At 38.0% G+C, this 22,516-nt stretch overlaps 1 protein-coding gene across 1 annotated transcript; it reads left to right on the top strand.

Annotated features, from left to right (window-relative positions):
- The first annotated feature begins 12,501 nt into the window (after window positions 1-12,501).
- Window positions 12,502-20,379, top strand: DPPA4 (developmental pluripotency associated 4). Its single transcript, XM_037812310.1, has 7 exons — window positions 12,502-12,525; window positions 14,317-14,485; window positions 15,676-15,836; window positions 15,929-15,979; window positions 16,218-16,518; window positions 17,232-17,427; window positions 20,349-20,379. The coding sequence occupies exons 1-7, from the start codon at window positions 12,502-12,504 to the stop codon at window positions 20,377-20,379; spliced, it is 933 nt and encodes a 310-aa protein (XP_037668238.1).
- The last annotated feature ends 2,137 nt before the right edge of the window (window positions 20,380-22,516 follow it).

Here is a 22,516-nt window from a genome sequence, read left to right as displayed (position 1 = left end):
GGATGCATAAGTCCAATTTCCATATGTCAGGCTACAAGCTGGCATTCCAATGAAGGTCTTTGATGAATTCCCCAGGAAAGGCTAACTTGCCAAAGTAGAGATGAAAGATCTTTCTTCTGTCTCCTGAAGCTATCACCTCCCTCTTAAAAGTCTTCTGTTGATTAGATTACATGTCACTCACTGTGGAAGACACACCTCTTGGCTGAATGCAGATGTAATTAGACACAGATGCAATCAATGTTCTGATGATTTAAGTCCATGCAATATCCTCACAGCAACAAATAAGCCAGTGCTTGCTTGACTAGTCAGCTGGGCATGTGACGTGGCTATGTTGACACATGAACATAACTACCATAGCAACCCTTCTGATTCTCAGTTTTTTCATCTTAGAACAGGGATAATAATGAGAATTAATGTAAATTAAATAGAATGCTTGGAACATAAATGCTCTTCTTTGGAGAAATGTCTATTCAAATCCTTGGCCCATTTTTTTTTAATTAAATTCAGTTTATTGAGATATATATCCCAATAAATCCACACACAAAAATTGCTACTAGAGTTAATGAATGATTTCAGCAAAATTGCAGGGTACAAGATCAACCCACAAAAATCAGTGGTATTACTATATACCAGCAAAGGACAATGTGAAAAAGAAATCAAGAAAAAATTTCATTTACAATAGCAACTAAAAGAATCAACTATCTAGGAACAAATTTAACCAAGGATGTAAAGGATTTGTACACAGAGAACTAGAAAATATTGCTGAGAGAAATTAAAGCCCTAAATAAATGGAAATACTTTCCAAGTTCATGGGTTGGAAGAGAATATTTTTAAGGTGTCAATACTACCCAAAGTAATTTACAGATTCAACATAATTCAAAAGACAATTCTAACAGCCTTCTTTGGAGAAACGGAAACATCAATCATTAAATCCATACGAAAAGCAATAACCAAAATCTTGATAAAAAAGAACAAAGTTAGAGGACTCACACTGTCCAATTTCAAAACCAATTACAAAGTTACAGTAATCAAAATAATGTCATACTGACACAAAGATAGAAATGTAAGGCAATGGAAAAGAATTGCAAGTTCAAAAATGAACTTTCTCATCTATTTGCCAATTGATTTTTGACAAGGGTGCCAAGTCCACTCAACTGGGAAAGAATAGTCCTTCTACAAATGTTGTCTGGAAAACTGGATATCCACATAGAAAAGAATCAACATTGACTCCTACCCCACACCAAATACAAAATTAACTCAATATGGATCAAACCCCTTAATATAAGATTTAAAAGTATAAAACTCTTAGAATAAAATATAAGGGGATATCTTCAGGACCTTGTATTAGGAAATAGATTGTTAGACTTTAAAGGCACAAGCAACAAAAAAGATATAGATAAATTGGACTTCATTAAAATTAAGAAGTTTTGTGCACAAACACATTATCAAGAAAATGAAGACAAACTACAGAATGGACAAAAATATTTGGAAACCCATATATCTGATAAAGGCTTAATATCTAGAATATATAAAGAGCTCCTATAGTTCAACAATAAAAAGACAAACACCCCTATTAAAAAATGGGCCAAGGTCTCTCTCTCTAGCTAAGCCACCTCAACAGGTGATCTCACTGCCCTCCGCCCTATGTAGGATCTGACTGCCAGGGGTGTAAATCTCCCTGGAAATGCAGGATATGACTCCGGGGATGAATCTGTACCCAGCATCATGGGATTGAGAACATCTTCTTGACCAAAAGGGGGATGTGAAATGAAACAAAATAAAGCTTCAGTGGCTAGGAGATTTCAAATGGAGTCGAGAAATCACTCTTGTGGTCATTCTTAGGCACTATATAGATAACACTTTTTAGGTTTTAATGTATTGGAATAGCTAGAAGTAAATACCTGAAACTATCAAACTCCAATCCGGTAGCCTGACTCTTGAAGACGACTGTAAAACAATGTAGCTTACAAGGGGTGACAGTGTGATTGTGAAAACCTTGTGGATAACACTCCTTTTATTCAGTGTATAGATGGATGAGTAGAAAAATGGGGACAAAAACTAAATGAAAAATAGGGTGGGATGGAGGGGGGTGATTTGGGTGTTCTTTTTTTCTTTTATTTTGTATTCTTATTCTGATTCCTTCCGGTGTAAGGAAAATGTTCAAAAATAGATTGGGGTGATGAATGCACAACTATATGATGGTACTGTGAACAGTTGATTGTACACCATAGATGACTGTATGGTATGTGGATAAACCTCAATGAAACTGAATTTAATTAAAAAAAAAAAACTGGGCCAAGGACTTGAGTAGACATTTCTCCAAAGACAACATGGTCAATAAGCACAAAAAATGATGCTTGACATCATTAGCCATTAGGGAAATGCAATTCAAAACCACAAAGAAATATCGCTGCATACCCACTAAAATTGCTATTATTAAAAAATAAATAAATAATAAGTATTGGTGAGGAAGCAGAGAAATAGGAACACTTGTCCATTGTTGGTGGGAATGTAAAATAGTGCAGCCACTATGGAAAACATTCTCATGGTTAATCAGAAAGTGTAGCATTTGTATATGTCCTGGCAATCCTACTTCTAGGTATATATAAAAAAATAAGTGAAACCATGGACTCAAACATATATTTGCACAACAATGTTTACAGCAGCATTATTTACAATTGCCAAAAGATGGAAGCAACCCAAGTTTCCATCAACCAATGAATGGATATATAAAATGTGGTATATACATACAATGGAATATTATTCAGCAATAAAAATGCTGACATTCTCATACATGCTACAACATGGATGAACCTGAAAGACATCATTTGAGTGAAATAAGCAAGACACAAAAGGACAACTGTTGTATGATTTTACTCATATGAAATAATTAGAATATGCAAATGTATAGAGTCAGAAAGTCCATTACAGGTTACCAAGTTGGTGGTGGCAGGGCTGGAGGAGTGGAAAGTTAATGATTAAGGGGTATAGAGTTTCTGTTTGGGGTGATACAAAAGTTTTGGCAATGGATGGCGGTGATTGTTCAACACTTTGAATAATGTGATTAATATCACTGAAATGTATACTTGAAAGTGGTTAAAATAGAAATTTTTATGTTGTGTATCTGTTATCAAAATGAAAACTAAAAAAAGAAAGAAAGAAATCACCCTAGTGTGGAATACCCTGGGCTGCCTCAGTGCCGCCTGAGTCACTGATTAAAGAAGTTCACAGGACTTCTAGAGTGCCCGGGAAGTACGGCAGTACCAGACACAAACTCAGACAGTTTTACCACTTCCTAAGGTGCCCTGAACTTCTCACCCTCCATAAAATGTTGGATATCTCTACTCCATTTAGGCACCTTGCCTGATAAATTGGCAAGTTATGTTTTCTTCTTCTGATTGACCTGAATCCAACCCTTCCTTTTTTCCCATGTGTTCCTATCTTCTTTGCTTCCATATGTATTTATATTCCTTCCTGAAATTCTTTTACCCTGTGCTTTTCTTTTCATGTTTTGTCTTTGTATTTCTTCTGCTCACTTGTTTTCCTTTCTTTCCAACCCCTTCCCATTGATTGACCAAAATATATTATTGAAGTATATTTTGAAAAAATAGTCTTATTCAAGATATTACAGAAGTTGAGAGGTTCTGTTTTTTGAGAATCCATGTACATAAAAAATTGAAGAAACGATAATATAGGTTTATTGAAATTTTTCTATAATTGTAGAAAATATTTACTTTTAACAAAGTTGCATGATGAACATATTTCTTTTAATTCTGATGGTGTATCTCTGACTATATGTAACATTTCACTAGGAAATAATTTTAAATGTCTAAATTTGAGATGATTTTAGCATGTGAAATCTGAATCTCTTTGTTCCCTTTGTGGTAGGCCTAGGTCTTATTCTTCATGAAAATTTTATTCGCCTTGAGAAGAAAATTAGTTATTGCTTTACCTTTTGCTTACTTTTACTTTTTTTCTGAGTGACTAAAAAAAAAAATGCTTTCTTTCCCTATTTATTTAGAGATTTGGAGGACAACTGTGTAACTTCGTTTATGCCAGGGGTCAAAAATACATGTGCCTATAAACAGGCATTATATGAACATTTTCAAGCCACCAAAAAATATAAGGTCACAAAACTCACAAAAGAAAGAATATGAAGAGGATCAGTATCAATGTATTTCTGGGGATTTCGAGACTTCCCAACCATATACAGGGTATTTGCATTATTGGAATTAAGGGTTCTGAGTCCTAATGAAAATAATTTCCATTTGCCCTACTGAGCTTACACTATAAATCTTGTGCTTTGGGAGAAAAGGAAGATGTGTTCTCTGACCCATTTCTCAAGTGTTTGTTGGCACCTTGATTGAATTTATTCTGTGGGTGTAGATGTTGCATCTCCATCTTCATGTCTGACTATATTTTCTACCACAAGTTTAGAAAAGCTCAGAAAGATGAACTTTCAGCCCTTATCGTTATGTTTTTCTGTAACGATAGCAAATGCTTCAAACCATGAAGGCAGATGGTCCATCAGTGCCTTTGCAACTCTGGGTTGATGTTAGAGGGGTAGAAATAAAGAGAGAAAAGGCCTGCATTCAAAGTCAATACACATCAAATTCTAGACACACTTTAACTCAGCATTGTAATTGAGAATACAAACACTAAGGATTAAGGAAATTGCACAGTTGTCATTTTCAACCATAACATAGCATCAGTTACATTTTCCTTTCCTTTGAGGTAGTCAGATGAAAAGCAGACTTGTTTGAATGCAGAGTGCTATTACCTACCTTCTCTTTGAAGCTGCAGTTATTTAGTAATAATTGTCATTTAAGGTCCTCTTGCCGTTCTGTGCATGGTTATGTGTCTGGCTAAGGATGAAAGCAATTCTTATCATAAAAGCCACCCCTATTTCAGAGCTGGGTACAATTTAAAGCCACAAGAAAGTGAATTATATTTACTAAGAATTAAGGCATCTCAGTAAAATTGCATACATGCTATAGAATTAAATTAGCTTGCTTTTATAAACTATCACTCCCAAATTCCTAAGATGATTATCTAGGTAAAAATGCCTCATTGTAGTCATACTTTCTATTCTCTGGATTCCTGGGGGGTGAGGGGGTTGTAGAGCAGAAAGGACTCTTGTGGGGCACCATTCACATCACACCTGCTTCCCCTGGAGATGAACAGTACAGCAGTACCCGGCAGAAGTCAGGTGGAAGATGGTTTGGAAGGATCAAGACTGAATGAAGATAAGAACATCAATAGGGGGCTATTGCAGTAGTACAGGTAAGAAGAAATGAGAGTGTGGACCCAAACATTACCCATAAGGGTGAAGATGAGGAATCAGAGCTGAGGAATGGTTAGGAGGTGGGCGCTGCAGGACTTAGTGCCAGATTGGAAGGGGTAGAGGAGGAAAAAGTAAGGTTTTGGACCTGATGCTGGGAACTGAATAAATTGTCACTATCTCTTCTCTAAATCCTTTGTATTTTCTACCCATTAGCTCCAAGTCGGTCATCATATCCAGGGGAGTTCTTATGATCACAAAGACTATTACAGATTCTGTCATTTTCACTTGTTTTTAATTGAAATCATTTCCGTGGAGCCTGCTGTCTCTCAGGTACCTCTTCCCCAGCAATGTTGGAACCAACAACTTGGGAAACCATTCCTGATCAATTGGCAGGCACTATCAGTCAGCTTGGTAAAGAGTACACTTTTGCAAATATATCAAATATGTCAAACGTCCTCTAAGAGAGTGATAAATTTCCTGGAAAATTGATAGACATTATTTACCTTGGCTTCAAAAAGCATTTGAATCTGTCCTAAATAAAATACCTGAAATAAAAGAGGGACACAAGGCTGCAAAGGGTATAAAATGCAGGTTGTGGTCTCCAGGAGGATGCTTCAGAGGAAGAGAATGAGCTGGGGCTAAAGCCCAGCCCTGGAGCCGCTTGCCAATCCTTCTGGCCTCACTGGGCTGCATCAGCCAAGAGGAAGGGCAAGTTTTATTGAACTGGTCTCCTAGAGTGGATGCCTTTCTCCAATATGTCAGCTCCAAAGTGGTATCTTTTTCAACTTAATGCAAAATTTCACAGGTGCTTGTGATTGCTCTTAATATATCTGAGTGTCAGAGGGTGGAAGCCTAATCACCAAGGAGTAAAGGAATGATCCTCCCTGGAACGCAACTAATTGCAGGGAGGGAGTGGTTTGCTAAGGTAGGAAGCAAAAAGGAGAGTAGAGTGAGATTTTTCAAGAAATGTTATTGTTTTAAGCAAACATACCAGTATTTATGCATTAGCATCGTGGAATATCTGTGGGACCTGAGGCCTACACAATTTTAGAGGTCCCTTTTTCAGAAAAACATAAAATTATGAGTGCAAAATTGTTAGGGTCTTCATAGGACTTTGGAATAGGGCCCTATAAGTAGAAGACTTGTAGCTTAGCTTTATTAGTTTCAAGGTAAATCTGTCCCTGATTAGCATACCTGGTCCTTCAAAGTAGATGCCTGAGGAAACTGGCTTACATTTTTAACTCCTTCTTATGTGAGACACTTAAGAACAGGAAAAGGAAGGAAGAGAGCGAGGGAGTAGGTTCTCTCCCCGCTGCTTCTCCTCAACGCTGGGACGGGTTTCCCCGCCGCTGCCCGCCGACTTCGCCGCGCCTGCGGCCACAGTGCAGTTTACGTTGCTTTTAGTAGTCAGGGAAGCTTCGACTGCAGAAATGATATGCTAGTCTGTATTTTTGCTGTTAGTGAGGATCAGGACAAAGAACTAATTACCCTGGAAATAATTCATCGTTACAAATTACTTGACAAGTATTTTGGCAGTGTGTGTGAACTTGGTATCATCTGTAACTTTGAGGAGGCTTATTTTATTTTGGATGAGTTTCTCTTGGAAGGGGAAGAAAAGCCAATACCCTCCACTCCCCTCTCTTGGGAGGGGAAGAAAAATGTCCTCAAGGCCATTGAAAAGGTAGATCTCTTGCAGGCAGAAGCTGAAATCCCACGTAGTGTTCTTGAAGAAATTGGTGTGACAAAACTCACCTCCCTTGTAGATGACTTCTTGTGGCATTTTGCACACTGTAGCTGTTCACTGCCTTCATGTTCATGTTAGTTAATGGTGTAAGATGTTCGTCGCTATTACCACTTCATTCAGAACTGCACAAAAATACATTTTTTTTAAAGGGAACTTTGGTTACTCAAGTGAGAAATTACGGGACTTACATATGAATTAGAATGATGCAGGGAAGAAAGATAGCTTTTCTGGATAGTTGAAAGTTTGAATGTAAGTTTCTCTTAATCTGATTGTGTGTGTGTATAAAAATGACACCATCAAGCAATATGCATTTATTGCATTATTGTATTTGACAAAGGAAACTTAAATTATAACATGAGATCTGGTTTTATGAAACCATAGATCAGTGCAATATTTCCATATATACAAGAATAAAGGGAATTGGCATGTTACATAACAAATGAAAATTTAAACTCCGTGTTGAGATTTTCTAAAATAACAAATTTATACCAAAGACCCCTGTTGGAAGCTACATACCTTAAACCATAAAGGGAATACACATTTTAAATGACTTAATTAGAATGATGCTGTTTTATACAAAAAAATTATTTCTTGGGCATTCTGAACCTGACATGAGAAACAGAATCAACTGTTTCATAATAAAGAGCACATTCTTTTTAAGGCCAAGGCACATTTAACTGCTAAGATGAATTCTTTGTGGTTGTAATCATTTGGTCACTTAGTTACATTGTTTTGATGCCCCAAATAAAGTGGAAATGTTGATTTATCAGAACTTCTTCATAACAGTATCTTAACAGAAAACATGTGGGTCTCTTCAGGAGCATTGCCTAAGTCATTGTTTAAAGCACGAATATTCCTTCTGAGGCGCTTGTTAAAGCCAAATCTATTTTGCTTCCCTATTGTTTCCCTCCACTTAGAACTACTGCAAACTTTATGGTTATCTTACTTCCCTTCCACGGTACTGCCCAGCTATCAGAAGTCTTGGAGAAATAAAAAAAGGCACCTTTCATAGAAAAGTGAGAGTTGAATGAGGTAGAATGTCATTAGCAGGCCTATATTTTTAAAAGCTGTATAATTGTTTCCATATCACTTTTATACATACTCAGTATTTAAACATGTCTTCACGGTTTACGCTTTCACTTGTATTTGCCAGGCCACACGATCATTGTCGTTATCACATCACCAACTAGTTGTAATAAATGTTAAATGTACATCAAAAAAGAAAGAAGAAAAAAGAAAGAAAGAAAGAAGGAAAGAAGGGAGAAGAAACAAAAAAGAAAAAACAGAAGGCAGAAGGCACTGAGGGAGGGAGGGAAACTTTACAAAGAAACAAGAATTCTTTTGGGCGGTGAGTGGAGGGTATTGTCTCTTCTTCCATCTACCTTCAAATTTTCCCATTTTTAACCAAAGTTTTTAACAAACCTGATGGCCTACCTTACTTTCTAGATTTTTTTCTAAAAGACTAACTTGTTTTTTAAAATAAAACAACCCCTTAAAGAGCAATGATTTACCAACTATAAAAGATACTAAAAGGGTACTGTTCACATGGTGATTGCTGTAATTTTTGTGTATAAAATTCTAGTACACCGGTTAAGAGACTGGTCTCTTGGATATGGAGAAATAGGTTTTCTTATACCCTGTAGGTAAAAATATAAATTAGTAATATCACTCTGGATATGAATTTAACAATAAAAAAAATTTTTAAATTAACATAGCTTTTGAGATATCCAACATGCTTCCAACAAGCCTCCCATACCAAATCTCTCCAAATCCATCAAATATGATATGATGGCTATGTGTGATCAGATTTTGTCTCCTGTAAATAGAGATTAATGACTTTGGAAGATTTATTACCTCCGGGTGATAAATAAAATTAGCTCGGCTCATTTTATTTAATCAAACGTTTTCTAGAAGAGAAAATAGACCCAACGGCAAAAATAAAAATAATTTTTTTAAAAGGCAAAAAAAAAAAAAAAATAAAAGGAAAAGAAAAGAAAACCAAGCAGGAAAACCTCATATCTATTAAAGCTGTATTCATAGAAACATCCTCCATTGATCCAACATGTGCTGTGCCAGACACTGTTTTTGGAACATGTGAAAGCCTATGTTACCCATCCCCAAACCCTCTGACATAAGGGCTATTACTTTCATCACCATGCTTTACTGATCATGGAAGGCAGGTAAATGCCTGAAGGCATTAGGTAAGCTATCCAAGGCCACACAGACAATAAAGGAGAAGTTGGGGGTTAAATCCAGAGAGGCTGGTTTTAGAATCTGTGCTCTTAACCACTACTTGTTACCACCTGTACAGTTGCCTGCACCTCATGCCTAAAACAACTTGCAATAGCCTCCTAACTTACCTTCCTGTGTTTACTCTGATCTATCTCCACTTCTCTCTCCTCCTTGCAATTAAGAGATTTTTACAAAATGCTCCACACCCATCTTCAACCCCACCATACCTTTTTCATTATTTCTCTGTTTCTCTTAGCCTCAAGATCAAAAGCTCTGCCTATCCAGACTCAGCTCACACACTGGCTCCTCCCTCTGAGAGCTCCAGCCACACAGCCCCTTTTAGTCCCTGAAATGCACTGGGCTGCCTCAGGAGTCGTCCCTTGTCGCTGGGGGTGCGGGGAGCTGATCTTTCCGGTCCTCTCTTCCATTAGTTCAGTTCTCCTCATCCTTCAAATACGACCCTTTTCTGACTCCGCTGATGAGGTCAAAAGCCCCTGCTATTGGGGCCCTTTCCTGCTTTTCAAGGGTCATAATTGAATAGTCTACGTGTGTTTTGATGATACGTGTAAATAAGTATAATACCTTTAAAAAGCACGTAGGATACTTATATCACTTAGCTATTGATATTATTTAATTAATGGCTCTCCTTCCTACCAGACTGTAAGGTCTTGAAGGCAGAGCCCTTGTCTACTTTTGCCCATCACTGTAATCTCTGTTCCGAGCACATCACAGGCACTCAATGCATTTGTGTCCAATAAATGACAAAAGGAGAAAATTTAGGCATCGACATAACATGAAAAGAAGAGCAATAGAGCTTTTCTTTTGACTACTGAATACTTGGAAGTCATTTTATATCTAGAATTGTTTGGATTAGTTATTTCCCTAAAAAAACATAATGAACTTAGTTATCCCCATTTTACATTTGGGAAGTTAAAACATAAATGCTCAAGTATTTAAGAATTTAAATATATTAGATATTAAATTATATCATATTTAAGTAATGTTGATAATTATAAATATAAATTATATTTAAATTATTATATTATATATTATATAACATAAAATATTAATATTATAAACACTATTAATATTTATAATATTAAATATTAATATTTAAGTAATATTTAGTATTTAAGAATTTGAATTTTAAGTATTTAAGTATTTTATTAAGTATAAGTACATAAGTACTTTGTCCAAGATTGGTGATAGGTCACTACAATCCCAACAAGACTAACAAAAAGATATTTGGCATTTTGCTTAGTTCAAGAACTCAGTAGTATTATTTTCAATTTATGTTCAAACATTTTGAATTAGATTATATGAAGCTTTTTTATACATATATATGGGACATCACCTAACACATTTTTTAATAGTAGGTACAATTCTTTTATAATTGTGTTCATCAAAATGGTGGTCTAAGAATTCATCAACACACATTCAGTCTATCAATACACAAATTACAGATTGCACTTTACCCAGAATTAGATATTGAAATGTAATACCTGGGTTTGTACTTAATTCAGAACTCAGGAATGTTACCTCCAATTACACTGAAAAAAAATGATGATTCAGTCATGCACTTTATGTATAAACCTCAACTAGTAAATGTTTACTGAATGTTGTCTATGGGTGTGAGTAAAGAATTGAGCAGTCAAAGCCCCAACACAGTCTCCCAGACATCTCAATTCAGTGTCTTGGGGCTTGCATAGCACACTACCTTCATCAACTTTTCCACTCTTGGGACCAATTTACATCCCATTTACAGGCCATTTTTATCCTGTGAGCAGATCATTGCTTAATCATCATTTTAGGGGAGGCAATGAGGTGTAGAAGAAAAGTAAAAAAAGAAAAATAGCAACAACTACAAAGAACAACCAGCTCTGTTACCTGACAAAGAAGGGTTTGAGTCTCCTGAGACTCACTAGTTCTTGATAGGGAAATTCCTTCCCGTCATATCTCTGATCCTAGACAACCAAGTGGGAATGATCTCGGAAGGAGCGATTTTGCTTATGTTTGTTTCCTTTTATCAAAGTATTTTATTTTGCTATTTATTTAAGCAGTTGTAGATTTACAGAAAAATCATGCAGAAAGTACAGAGTTCCCATAAAGGACTCCCCCTTCCAAAAGTTTTCCCTAATATCAATATTTTGCATAGGTGTGGTACATTTATTAACAACTGATGAACCATGTTATTGTAAGATATTATTATCTAAAGCCCATAGTTTACATTCGGGTCCACTCTTCATGTTGTACTTTCTGTGGTGTTTTGTTTTGTTTTGTTTTCTTCGAGTTTTTGTTTTGGTAACATATATACAACGTAAAACTTCCCATTTTAACCATGGTGTTAATTACATTTACAATGTTGTGCTACCATCTCTGCATCCATTATCAAAACTTTTCTAACACTGCAAACAGAAACTCTGTACCAATTTAGCACTAACTCCTCATTCAAATTATTTTATGCAAGAATCTTGACCTTGTTTGGGGGTCAGTAGGCTGGGGGCTCAAGACATAGAATCATACAAACCCTAGACTTGGTTTCTCGTCCTGCCACTTACTGTGCCGTTGGACCAGTTACCAATGAAATTTTCTGCATATTTTTTTATAAAATGGAGAACAGTTACAATCACTGTAAACGTTTAAACCTGGAATTCCGTACGTAACAGTTTTCCATTAGACTTTAAACCTACTTATTATCATTAGTCGTTGGCAGATGGGTAAGTGCTAGTTATTACCAGTACAGATGGAGTTTTAATTGGTTAAGTAACTTGCTTAAAAACTGGAATGCACATGGTACATGAAAACAGTTTAACTTTATTCAAACTGCCAGTCCAGGCCCCAGAATTCTGTAGTTTCCACAGATTCAATCGTTAAATCCCCCCACATGTCCTGTTTCAGACGTCTTTAGCAACTTTTGTTTTTTCCCTTGGAATTTTTCTGGAGGGGTTTTCGACTACCCAATTTCTCCACAACCACACCTTAGATAATTATGGTAAAAAGTTCACAGAAAAGAGGCAGGAACTATAGTAATAATTCAACCATAAAATAGTCACCTCATGAATAGAAAAAGCACACAATTTTAGCATTCACAAATTGTGGGGGAGGGAACAGGAGGGGAGGAGAAAAAGAAGAGTGCCTTTGGCGGGCAGGAAGTGGGAGGAGGCTTTTAAAACAGCAATCTTGGGCCAGTGGCCATTGCAGAAGTAGAAGAATTTTATCAACCCCAACTTCTTTTCTGACTATGGAGAATGCAAAAGGCAAGGAGGTAAATACACTTTTAATGGGTTTGCTTTCTGTCTGTCTTTCTGGATCTCCTCATTTTCCTCTCCTCCTGAGAATATGTGATTCTTCTTTGAGGAGAAAAGAATTTGCATTAGAATTTCCTCCTTTTGTTGAAAGAAAAAAAAATTAATAAATAAAGTTCTAGACCTGATTGTAGCCTGGTATATTGGAGTGAGAAGATAAGTAAGAAATGGGGTTTCCTATTTTGGTTCTGAAGAGAAGTTTTATTCTGTCAGAATTGAGTGTCAGTGTTGGAGGTCAATGGTAATGGGAAAGTAGTGAGGAAAGATTTTTAGGAAGAAATAATTTAGCTGAGGGTGGGAAGGAACCTAGAGGCTCCTTAATTTCCCTCAGACACAAAAGGCCCTAATGCAAAGGAGGTGGTTCTAAATTGATGTACTTTTCCAAGGATTCTTACAGTCAAGAAATGATGGGAAGCCAGACTCACTGAAGGAGCAGTGTAGACTGATCTGGGAACTAAAGGCACAGTTGCTTCTTGTGACTATGTCCAGGAAACCTGACAACTCTTGGGGCTTCTTTCCTCTTTTCTAGAACAGGGTCATTTCTGTCCTCAATTTTAAGATATGTGAGGCTCCAAAGTGAATATTTTGTGTAAGGGTTATGCAAATGTAAAATACTGATAGGAATGTAAAACGGCTATACAGATGTAAAAACACTATACAAATGCTAATTTCGTCAACCCTTCCACCTCAGTGATGATAGAAAAGTCTTAGATTTGGGAGCTAATTGACCTGGGATTTAATTTATATGTAATGTTCTTACCTGTCTATCCTCAGTTATGTATTTCTGAGCCTCACCTTCTGCATTTGAGAAATAAATAGTCAACATTGTATAAAATTTAAAATAAAGAACACTTCCAACCCAATAGCAGATATATGATAAAGGCTCAATATTATGTTGGTTTTTCTTAACTTTATCCCCACTGCCTTTCTTTTGACTCAGCCAATATTTTTGAGTTCCTACGCTGAAAGGGAAAGAAAGTACCCTCGTGGAACTTGCGATCAAATGGAGAAACAGGCATTGATAAATCATACAAGCGAGTGTTAAATTGCAACAGAAAAGTGGGGTGGGGTGGGGCAATATTTAGTAGAAATGAATTAATAAGTACTAGAAAGAGTTGCTGGATGAAGTAACACTTGAAGTGAGATTCCAAGAACAGCAAGGTGTAAGAATATAGAAGAGGGGGAGCGTCCCTTCAGGACAAAGTAAACTTAGGAAAGGAATTGTGTGGCTGGACCTGAGGCCAGGGAGAGTAGGTGAGCTGAAATGGGAGAATAAGGGGCTGGTAAGTCATATTATTAAAGAGATTTGTTTATCTTCCTGCTAAGAGCAACATACCATTGGAGGATTATAGAGATTTTGCTAGCATCCCACAGGCAATAGCATTAGAAAATAACTTATTTGGAAGGGGTCATGAATGAAGGAAAAGGGGAAAACATCTTCTGGGGGAAAGATGATGGATAATAGTAGGTGACATAAGGGCTTCTCCCAAAGCAAAACCTATTATCTTCTAATTCTGTTTCTGTCCATACTGCCTTTTCACAGTTTCAAATTGGCCTCTTCCTGTTTCCCCTCATTGCTTCCCGATCTTGTAAATGAAACACAGGGTATTAAGATGTTAGCCATAGGAGGATCACTTCACCAGTGAAGTTCAATAACTGCCTTCTTGGTGCCTTAGACATTCATTACCCTAAGGCAGGTGGTGCATTCTGGGCACCATAGAGGAAAACTGACTGAGCTCCTCCCTTCCCAGTGGAACTCCACAGAGAAGTCGGGGGAAGAATGCGTGACTCTCAAATTTGAGCCTGTGTCAGTAGAAACGAAAGACGAGCAGTGGGCTTCCAGTGAACCAAGCACATCAGGTTTATCAAGAACCTCAGCTAAGGGCACCAAACGAAAAAAGCCCCTGAAAGATGACAAAGGTAAGACGTCCACACGTCCCACCTCCTCAGGTCTAAAACCAGATAAAATAGGGAAGAAATTTCCACCTGGTGGTCTGCCTTTTTAAATCCCACACTTCCTTTGAAACACAGCTTAAATCTTACCTTCCCTGAAGACTTCTTTGGTCACCTCTGCCATAAATGCCCTATTCCTATCTCTGAACTCCCACAACCTAGTGGTTCTGATAATCATTTTGCCTTCACTTCTGTTTGGAGTTAAGGATCCCAGTATCAAGTGTTGCAGTGATTTGGGGGCAGACAGCTGTGTAAGTTTGAAATCCCTTCTAAGAGGACAGTGCTTCTCTTGTTGAGTGGGGATATGGTGGAGGGCGGTTGGAATTAGGAAAAGAACCTACACTGCTTGGCAAATAATCTGCCTTCAGTAAGCTTTAGCCACAGTTAGGCTTGTTTCCATCCTGTATGCTTGCTGTGCCTGGCAAGTCTTTCCTATGTGTGTGACACAACTGATGGCCTCTCTACAGGCACAATGGAATCAACAGTGGAACTAAATGGAGCGTAAGATGAGATGGGAGTGCTGCCGGGACTGCGGTGGGCTGATTTCAAATCTAAAGATTTCCCTCATTCTGCTGGACAATCTTTAGTACAATCACCTGGAGTCTGTGGGTTGAGGGGCTCACAAGGGAGCAAGTGCATTTGAATAGGGGGGACTTCCAGGAAGGAAAAACGGATTTAGAAGTATCAAATCCTAGGTTTGAGGTTTTGCTGCTTCGAGGGCCATGTGGTCCTTGGTGAGTCTTTTAACTGCAGTGAGGAGCATAGTGACATTGCCCTCATTGGAATATGAGAACTAAAAGTGATTGTAGGTTTGAAATTCTAAGTGGGTACATAAAATAAAAATTGATTATTACTCAAAAGGACAAGCACTGTATGATTCCACTTACATGAAATATCTAGACTAGGCAAATTCATAGAGACAGACAGTGGATTAGAAGTTACCAGGGGCTGGTGGTAGGAGATGGAGAGATAACTTAATGCATACAATGTTTCTGTTCAGGGCTGGAAAAGTTCCGGTAAGGTATATTAATAATGATTGCCCAACACTGTGACTGCAATTCATGTCACCGAATTGTATATTTAAAGATGGTTAAAATGTTTCTCTATATATTATAAATTTAAAGTTAATGATTACTAATTGTATCATTCTCCCTCAGCTTCCTGTTTACAAGAGAATGCACCAAGCGACCACAGCCCCAAACTTCGGAAGAAGATAGCAATCCCTCCATTACCATCTAAACTGCCACCAGCCAACCTGCTTCACCGAGATGTCCTGCGGGCCTGGTGCCAGCAATTAAAGCTGAGCACCAAAGGCCAGGTGAAGGCCCGGGGTGGGGCGCGGGCTGGAGGCTGCTGAAGGCAAGTGTGGGAATTCTACTTCATTATTAACACATTATTCTCCTGTCTTAGAAATTAGAAGCATATAAGCGGCTCTGTGAACATGCTTACCCAAACCAAAAGGTGAGTAACTGGTAGGAAATTTGGCAGAGTGGAAGACTTAGTTCTTATCCTGACTTACCCATTTTGGCATTTGAAAAGTGAACAGAGAAACTTGTCTTAGCAGCCGCAAGTTTCCTGGACTTTTCCCAATCCCTTTCCATCTCCCTCCATCCCTAATTTTAATCAACTCTGTGTAAAGAGTAATACAAATGAGGCTGCACTTCTCAAGGCACTTTAATTTTTCAAACCCTATCTGTAGGATTTTCCTGTCACAGCGAAGGAGGCCAAGATCCTGACACAGTCTCAAAGAAAATCAATGGGGGAAATGCCTCTGGAACATTCTGAGAAAAGGAAGCTGTCTTCTGAGGGCACTGACCCTCCGGAAGTGGCTCCTCCCCCTGAGGAGGGAATATCTGCCCTTGAAGAATCGAGTCGTCTTGAGGGAGAGAATACAGTTGTGGTGAGGACTTCCGAGCAGGAGGCTGTGATGGCCTCCTGGACGAGAACTGCAGCCAGGGCCGGCAGGCTGGAGGCAGGGGAATCCCCACAGGAGGACTGTGGTAAGCCCAACATTAGCTGTTTCTTACCCATTTGAGAAAATAAGGTTAATTGATGCTCTTTAAAAATGTTAAGAGTATATCAAAATCACCTGGAGGATTGGTGATTGATTCCTGGGCCCCTGCCATGGAGTTTATGATTCATTTCAGGGTAGAGCCTGAGAATTTGCATTTGCAACAGTTATTGCATCCCAGGTAATGCTAATGATGCTAGTCCAATGACTACGCTTGGAAAGCCACTGTTCTAAATGGCTGTCATCAGAAGGGGAGATACCAATCTTGTTAGCTTTGTTTATTTCACCTCTTTTAAGAAATTAAAAGTAAAGGCAGGAGGTTGCCTAATCTAGGCCCAGGTTTCCTCGTATGTAAAATGTTGTAAGAATTACAGGAAATACAATTAACTGAAGAGCATAATTGCTTAGCACAATACAATGCCTCTTGTGTTGAGACCTCAGAACCATTTCCTGCCTGCCTTCCCAGCCCACTGTGCATTAGTTAGTACTTCTACTATTTGCCCACTCATAGCTATACCACTTTTTTTTTTTTTTTTTTTGAAGTTCTGATAGGGACTGCTTTGCATATTTTCAGGATAAAATAACTAGTTAGGTTCATATCTTGGAGCTGGCACTTGAAGAAGATTGTAGAATTGAAGGCAGTCAGGAGCGTTAGCATTTGGTCCCTGTTGTGCTCATCCTTATATCTCATTTCTTCCCCAGATGTCAGGTGGTGTGTGGTACATGGAAGAAGTCTCCCTGCAAACACAGATGGTTGGGTTCACTTGCAATTTCATGCTGGACAAGCCTGGGTTCCTGAAAAACAAGGGAGAGTGAGTGCACTCTTCTTGTTACCTGCCTGCAATTTTCCACCCCCACACATGGAGGACAATATGTTGTGTCCCAAATGTGTTCAGAGGTAACTAACCTGGGGCTCTTCTGAAAACTAAAAGTGGGTATCTGAGTTTTAGTTGGGGAGAGGAGAGATACATATTAATTTTAATCAGCATTATTACAAGCACAAGTTCCAGGAAAGAATTTCAGGAAAATTATTCCTCGTGTAAGTTTATCTCCAGGGAAAAAGAGCATTTACATGTTAAGACTTAAAGCTTCTAACTGGAGACACATAATTCTGTAAAAACAATTATTATAGGCTTACCATAGTCCAAGTTTATGCACTACACAGAAATCATGCTTAAGAATCAAACAAACAAACAAAAAATACTTTCCTTTAAGAAGCCTACAATCTAAGGGGGATGACTACCATATAAGCAGTTTTAATACTGTGATAGTTGGTGCTATAGTAGAATATGCAGTAGTGGTTGAGAGATTGTTAAAAAAATGTACCTAACTCAGTTTCTTTGCTTTAGAGGTGGTTAAGGAACCTAAACTGAAAGAAGAATAGACTAGTTGGAAATGAGGGATAAGGCCATTTTTAATTATAGGGAACAGCACCACGGCCGTGGAAGAACTTAGGACAAGGTAGAAATTGCAAGTTCAATGTGACAGAATATGGTGGCATCTGGTTGGAAGATAAATCTTTTTATTTTTTTCATTTATAAAATAGACATAATGATATCTATTATGAAGCTATTGTGAAAGTTAAATCAGTTAATGTATGGAAAGTTCTTAACTGTGTATGGCACACAGGAAGCATTCAAAAAATTTATAGTTATTATTGCAATGAGCAAAGTCATAAAGATGGAAATATACAGTGTATGCAAAGAAAACAAAAAACCCAGCAACTCAGATTATTTTGTCTCAAGTTGAGCAGTATAGATAGAATTTAAGCAATATCATTAATTTGAGGTCAAATTGCAGTAAACTCTAAATATTGGAAGTTTAGACCAACCTATAGGCAATGGCGTCCTTTTATAAAGTTTTGTTAGTTAAGTGATGGAATCAACCAAGTATCCTGGAAGAGAAGAAAGGCTGCAAAAAAAAAAAAAACTCTCGATAGTAAGTTCCAAGCCAAATTGAAATCCACATATTAGTGACAAATATTAACAGGGTAGAGAATAGACCTAAGAGCAGGGAACTGATAAACCTGCTGTTCTCTGCATGAACTATGCTAGCTACATAATTACTATTACTATTTCTAAATAAGGACAATGCAAACTGTCCCCAAAATTGACAAACCTGGAGGGGGGGAGGGGGAAGGAGTGCTGCTCGAAAGAAGCAGCATTGGACTAAGAATAAGCAGTCCTGGAGCTTAATCCTTTTTCTACCAATGGCCATCTCAGTTACTTTCTACATGCAACTTAACTTTTCTGTGCCTCAGTTTCCACGTCTATAATAATAGGAGCAATCTGGACAAGGGAACATGTAAAAGTCAAATACAGCTTCAAAACTAAGAAGTTGCTTAAGAATTAATATGCCTGTAAAAGAGCTTTTATTTGAAAAAGCCATTCTATTGTTTAATAGAGAACCCATCAAGGAAAGTTAAAGGGATGCATTTATGTGCATATGCAAAGTTTCCAAGAGTGAGGCAAAGAATCTGGTCAGGTCACCATTATCCCTTAGGAAGAAACCTAAGTTTTAAGGAAGAAACCTAAGTTTTAAGTGATGGGCCATTGAAGGATTTTAAGCAAGGAAATGAATTGAGACCTGCACTGCAGAGAGGGGGTTGTGGAGTAGAAAGGTCCCCTGGGGAAAATGTTTTGCTTAGGTTTAAAAGGCTGAGCACCTTCTCTAGGTGCTAAAAGGAATCCGACAGCTGGGTAATTTTTTTTTTTTTTTTTTTTTTGGTGTTATTTAAATATTGATATGGGTGAAACTTCTTAGGAACAGTAGGATTTGGCTTTGGGGTGAAGAAAGAACCTTGACCAACAGTGATATTTTATGGGTAAGTAGGCAAAGAAGACAGAAAAGGAACAATTAAGAGAAAAATTAGAATATGAAGTCAATGGGGAGAATTTGCATGGGGAAATTGTCTGAAAGGAATATCAAACAAAGTGAAGAAGGTACAAATAATATACTTGCCTGGATGACATGAGATTCAAGGCAGTAAAGGATGAAAAGAATTTGGTGGTGTATGAGTAAGGGGAGGAAAAAAGTAGAGACTGCAATTGGAGGTATTTTCTGAATGCTTTAATGGAAATGTTAGGGGAAACAGTAAGATAAATGGAGTAAAGAGAAGTTTCATTTGTTTTTGTTATTACAAAGGATGAGCCTACATATGCTTCTGGCCTCTTAGCTTAGGAGAGAGGCCTATGGAGAGGGAGGGTAGAAAAAAGATACTCCCTCTGAGGAGGGGGGCTGTGGTACAGATGAAGCTGGTCTCACAGTTGCCCATTTGCCCCAACCCCCATCTGGGTTTTTTTGTTCCAAGTTTGCCTGTTGAGGACTGGCTTCCGGCCTCATGGTTACTGAGCAGTCCAGGGGAGGTGAGAGGCCTCAGTGAGTGTGCCCCTCAGGCTAGACTTCCCCTGCACCAGCCCATGGGGGGTGGCAGTCCCTTGGGTCCTGGCAGAGTTACCATCTCCTGCAGGAGGAAGCGTGTGTTCAGTTGTGTCCCCGGCTGTATGCTTCCTGCTGTCGTTCCCTTCTCAGTCTCTAAGCCAAGCAGATTTGAATAGAACTGAGGTCACTTTGAACAACCTATTTAATGACATACTCAGGCCTGTGGGCAGAATAGAGGAAAAGTGCTCGAGGAACTCTCCTGCCTGTGGCCTGCACAGACTAGACATGACAACTGATCTTCATTTCCACCCACCATACTAAGGTTTTAAGGCAATTTCACTGATGTTCCACAGTGTTTCCTTGTCTGTTTCCAAGGGTGCAACTTGATATATCTTGATTACCACCTTTGTAAAAACAAATGTCTCATTTGCTTTACAGGAACAAGGTCTTAATGAAAAGCCTCCAGTGAAATTGCAATACCAAGAAAAGGGCACTTCCATGATTGCAATTAATGGTGGAAAAGGTCTGCAGTCAACTCTATGTTGCCCCCCACCACTAAGCCCTGGACCTCACCACGCCCTCCAGGTTCCCTGCTTACGGGGCACACGGACTGGTGTGTTGCAGATTTTACCCTCAGGCCCCAAAGGTGCCTGCTCCTGTGTGGGTTGGGACATAGGAGACTCTTATGTTTAAAATGCTTTGCAAATTTACTATTCATTCCAGTTTAATAAGGTGAAAAAGTTGTCTATATTCCCAAATATCTACCTCCTGAAATAGAACTGATGAAAACAGCTCTTTTAAGAGGGATGTTCTTCACCTGAGCATTGTGGAGTTGAGTGAAGAGATAACAGAAATTTACTGGACTTCCAGGCTCAGAATACTGACTGGCTTGGAAACTTCTCCTTCTTAATTGTAAATTTAGTGACTTCAAACTGTTGAATGTTTTAAGCTGTTGGGAAAGCTTTTATTGCCCACTGCCCTGCCAAAAACATGATTCTTAATATACAAAACAGCATTTTTCAAAAAAGTTATTCTTTAAGCTACTGTGATTTGGCTGTGGGATCAAGACAGTGTCTTTCCCCAGTCTGTATATTGAATTAGAAATTTATATATAAAATAATTCATCAACCATTGTGTTTTAGTGGGTCATAGTCATTGCATGTAAATTGTTAATATTATTAGCTCAAAGAAGAATTAAGGCAAGAAGTATGATTTTTTTTTTGCATGATTCATGTCTAATTGTTTACGTACTAAGTTTATTGTCATGTGAATTTTAGAAAGATCTAAAGCTTTTCATTTGTCATGTGATTTTTATATGTGTCAGTTTCCATGTTTTATTATGAGTTGGGGAGGTTTATTTTTATTTTACTCCAATGAAGATATAAAAAGTAATGCAGTGGAAAAAGTGGTCAAGTTGGGAAGTTTGTAGCTATTTTATGGACTGGTTTGGGCAAGAAGCCTCAGTAAATATTAAAGCTAGAGAGAAAAGTTTATTGAGGGGCAGGATATTTACAGTCTCAACCATGAATCCTCATAAATTGCTCATTAGCCATCAGAGGAAACAGAAGTGCAGCAGCCCAGCAAGGAGGTTAAGGGGCTGATGTGACCTGTATCCTAGTACTACCATAACCAGGCTATCAGAAGGTGCAATTTACTAAACTTTTCTGTGCCTAAATTTCTCCACTTGTTAAAAAAGATACACAGGTAGTATCCCAGGGTGGATGTGAGGACTAAATGAATCAAAACACAACTGAATGACAACTCAATTTTGCATCTATACAACATGACTAATTTCAATACCCACTTTAGAGGGATTTGTGAAGATAGTTCCTTTATATGAAATAGTACTGTGTATGGCACATAATATGTTCTTTAAATGTTATCAGTATTATCTGGCACATAGTAAGGACTTGGCAGATGTTAATGTGGTATAAAAAGAGAAAATGTATATGTATATATAGGTGTGAAATCTAGAAATATTAATAAATCATTATGGATCCACTTGTATCTTCACACATGTACATTTTTACTTTAATCTCAAAACCATTTTTAATAATACTTCCTAATAAATAAGACTTAAGTCTTATTAGGCTTTCTGGCCTAATAAAGGACCACAACAGGACTTAAACGAACTGAGTAGGATGGAAGTCAAACCTGAAAAGACCAGTGTGAGCCTTGTGAGGTAAGGGATGACCCAGTCACACCACTGGGCTTCCAAGACATAGGTTTATTTCTGTGAAAACGGAGTGGAGGTTGGGGGTTTGCAGACACCTGGTTCAGTGCAGGGATCAAAAGTGACAAATCACAATGTGATCATTGTAGACTTTGCAAACAGTTATGAGGAATCATGAACTTCCAAAAAGTTGGTCCAGGAGTTTGCAAATAGATGGGTGAAAAATATTTTCTGACCTGGGGTAAATTCTCCCTGACCACTCTGGAACTGAGCTCGCTATTAGATGCTTTGTATGTGTATGAATATCTATCTGCATGTTAGTGCAGATTAAAAAACAACAGTTCCTGAAGGCGCTTTAGTTCCCAGCCCTGCCAGCCTCACTCCCTAGAGTGGCGTGTCAGGGAACAAAACTCTTCTGGAGCTTTAAATTTGA

The sequence above is a fragment of the Choloepus didactylus genome, chromosome 1, assembly GCF_015220235.1.
Source record: "Choloepus didactylus isolate mChoDid1 chromosome 1, mChoDid1.pri, whole genome shotgun sequence".
In the NCBI taxonomy this organism is placed as follows: domain Eukaryota; kingdom Metazoa; phylum Chordata; class Mammalia; order Pilosa; family Megalonychidae; genus Choloepus; species Choloepus didactylus.
Note: the sequence above shows the minus strand (reverse complement) of the source record. Positions and strands in the feature narration are given on the sequence as shown.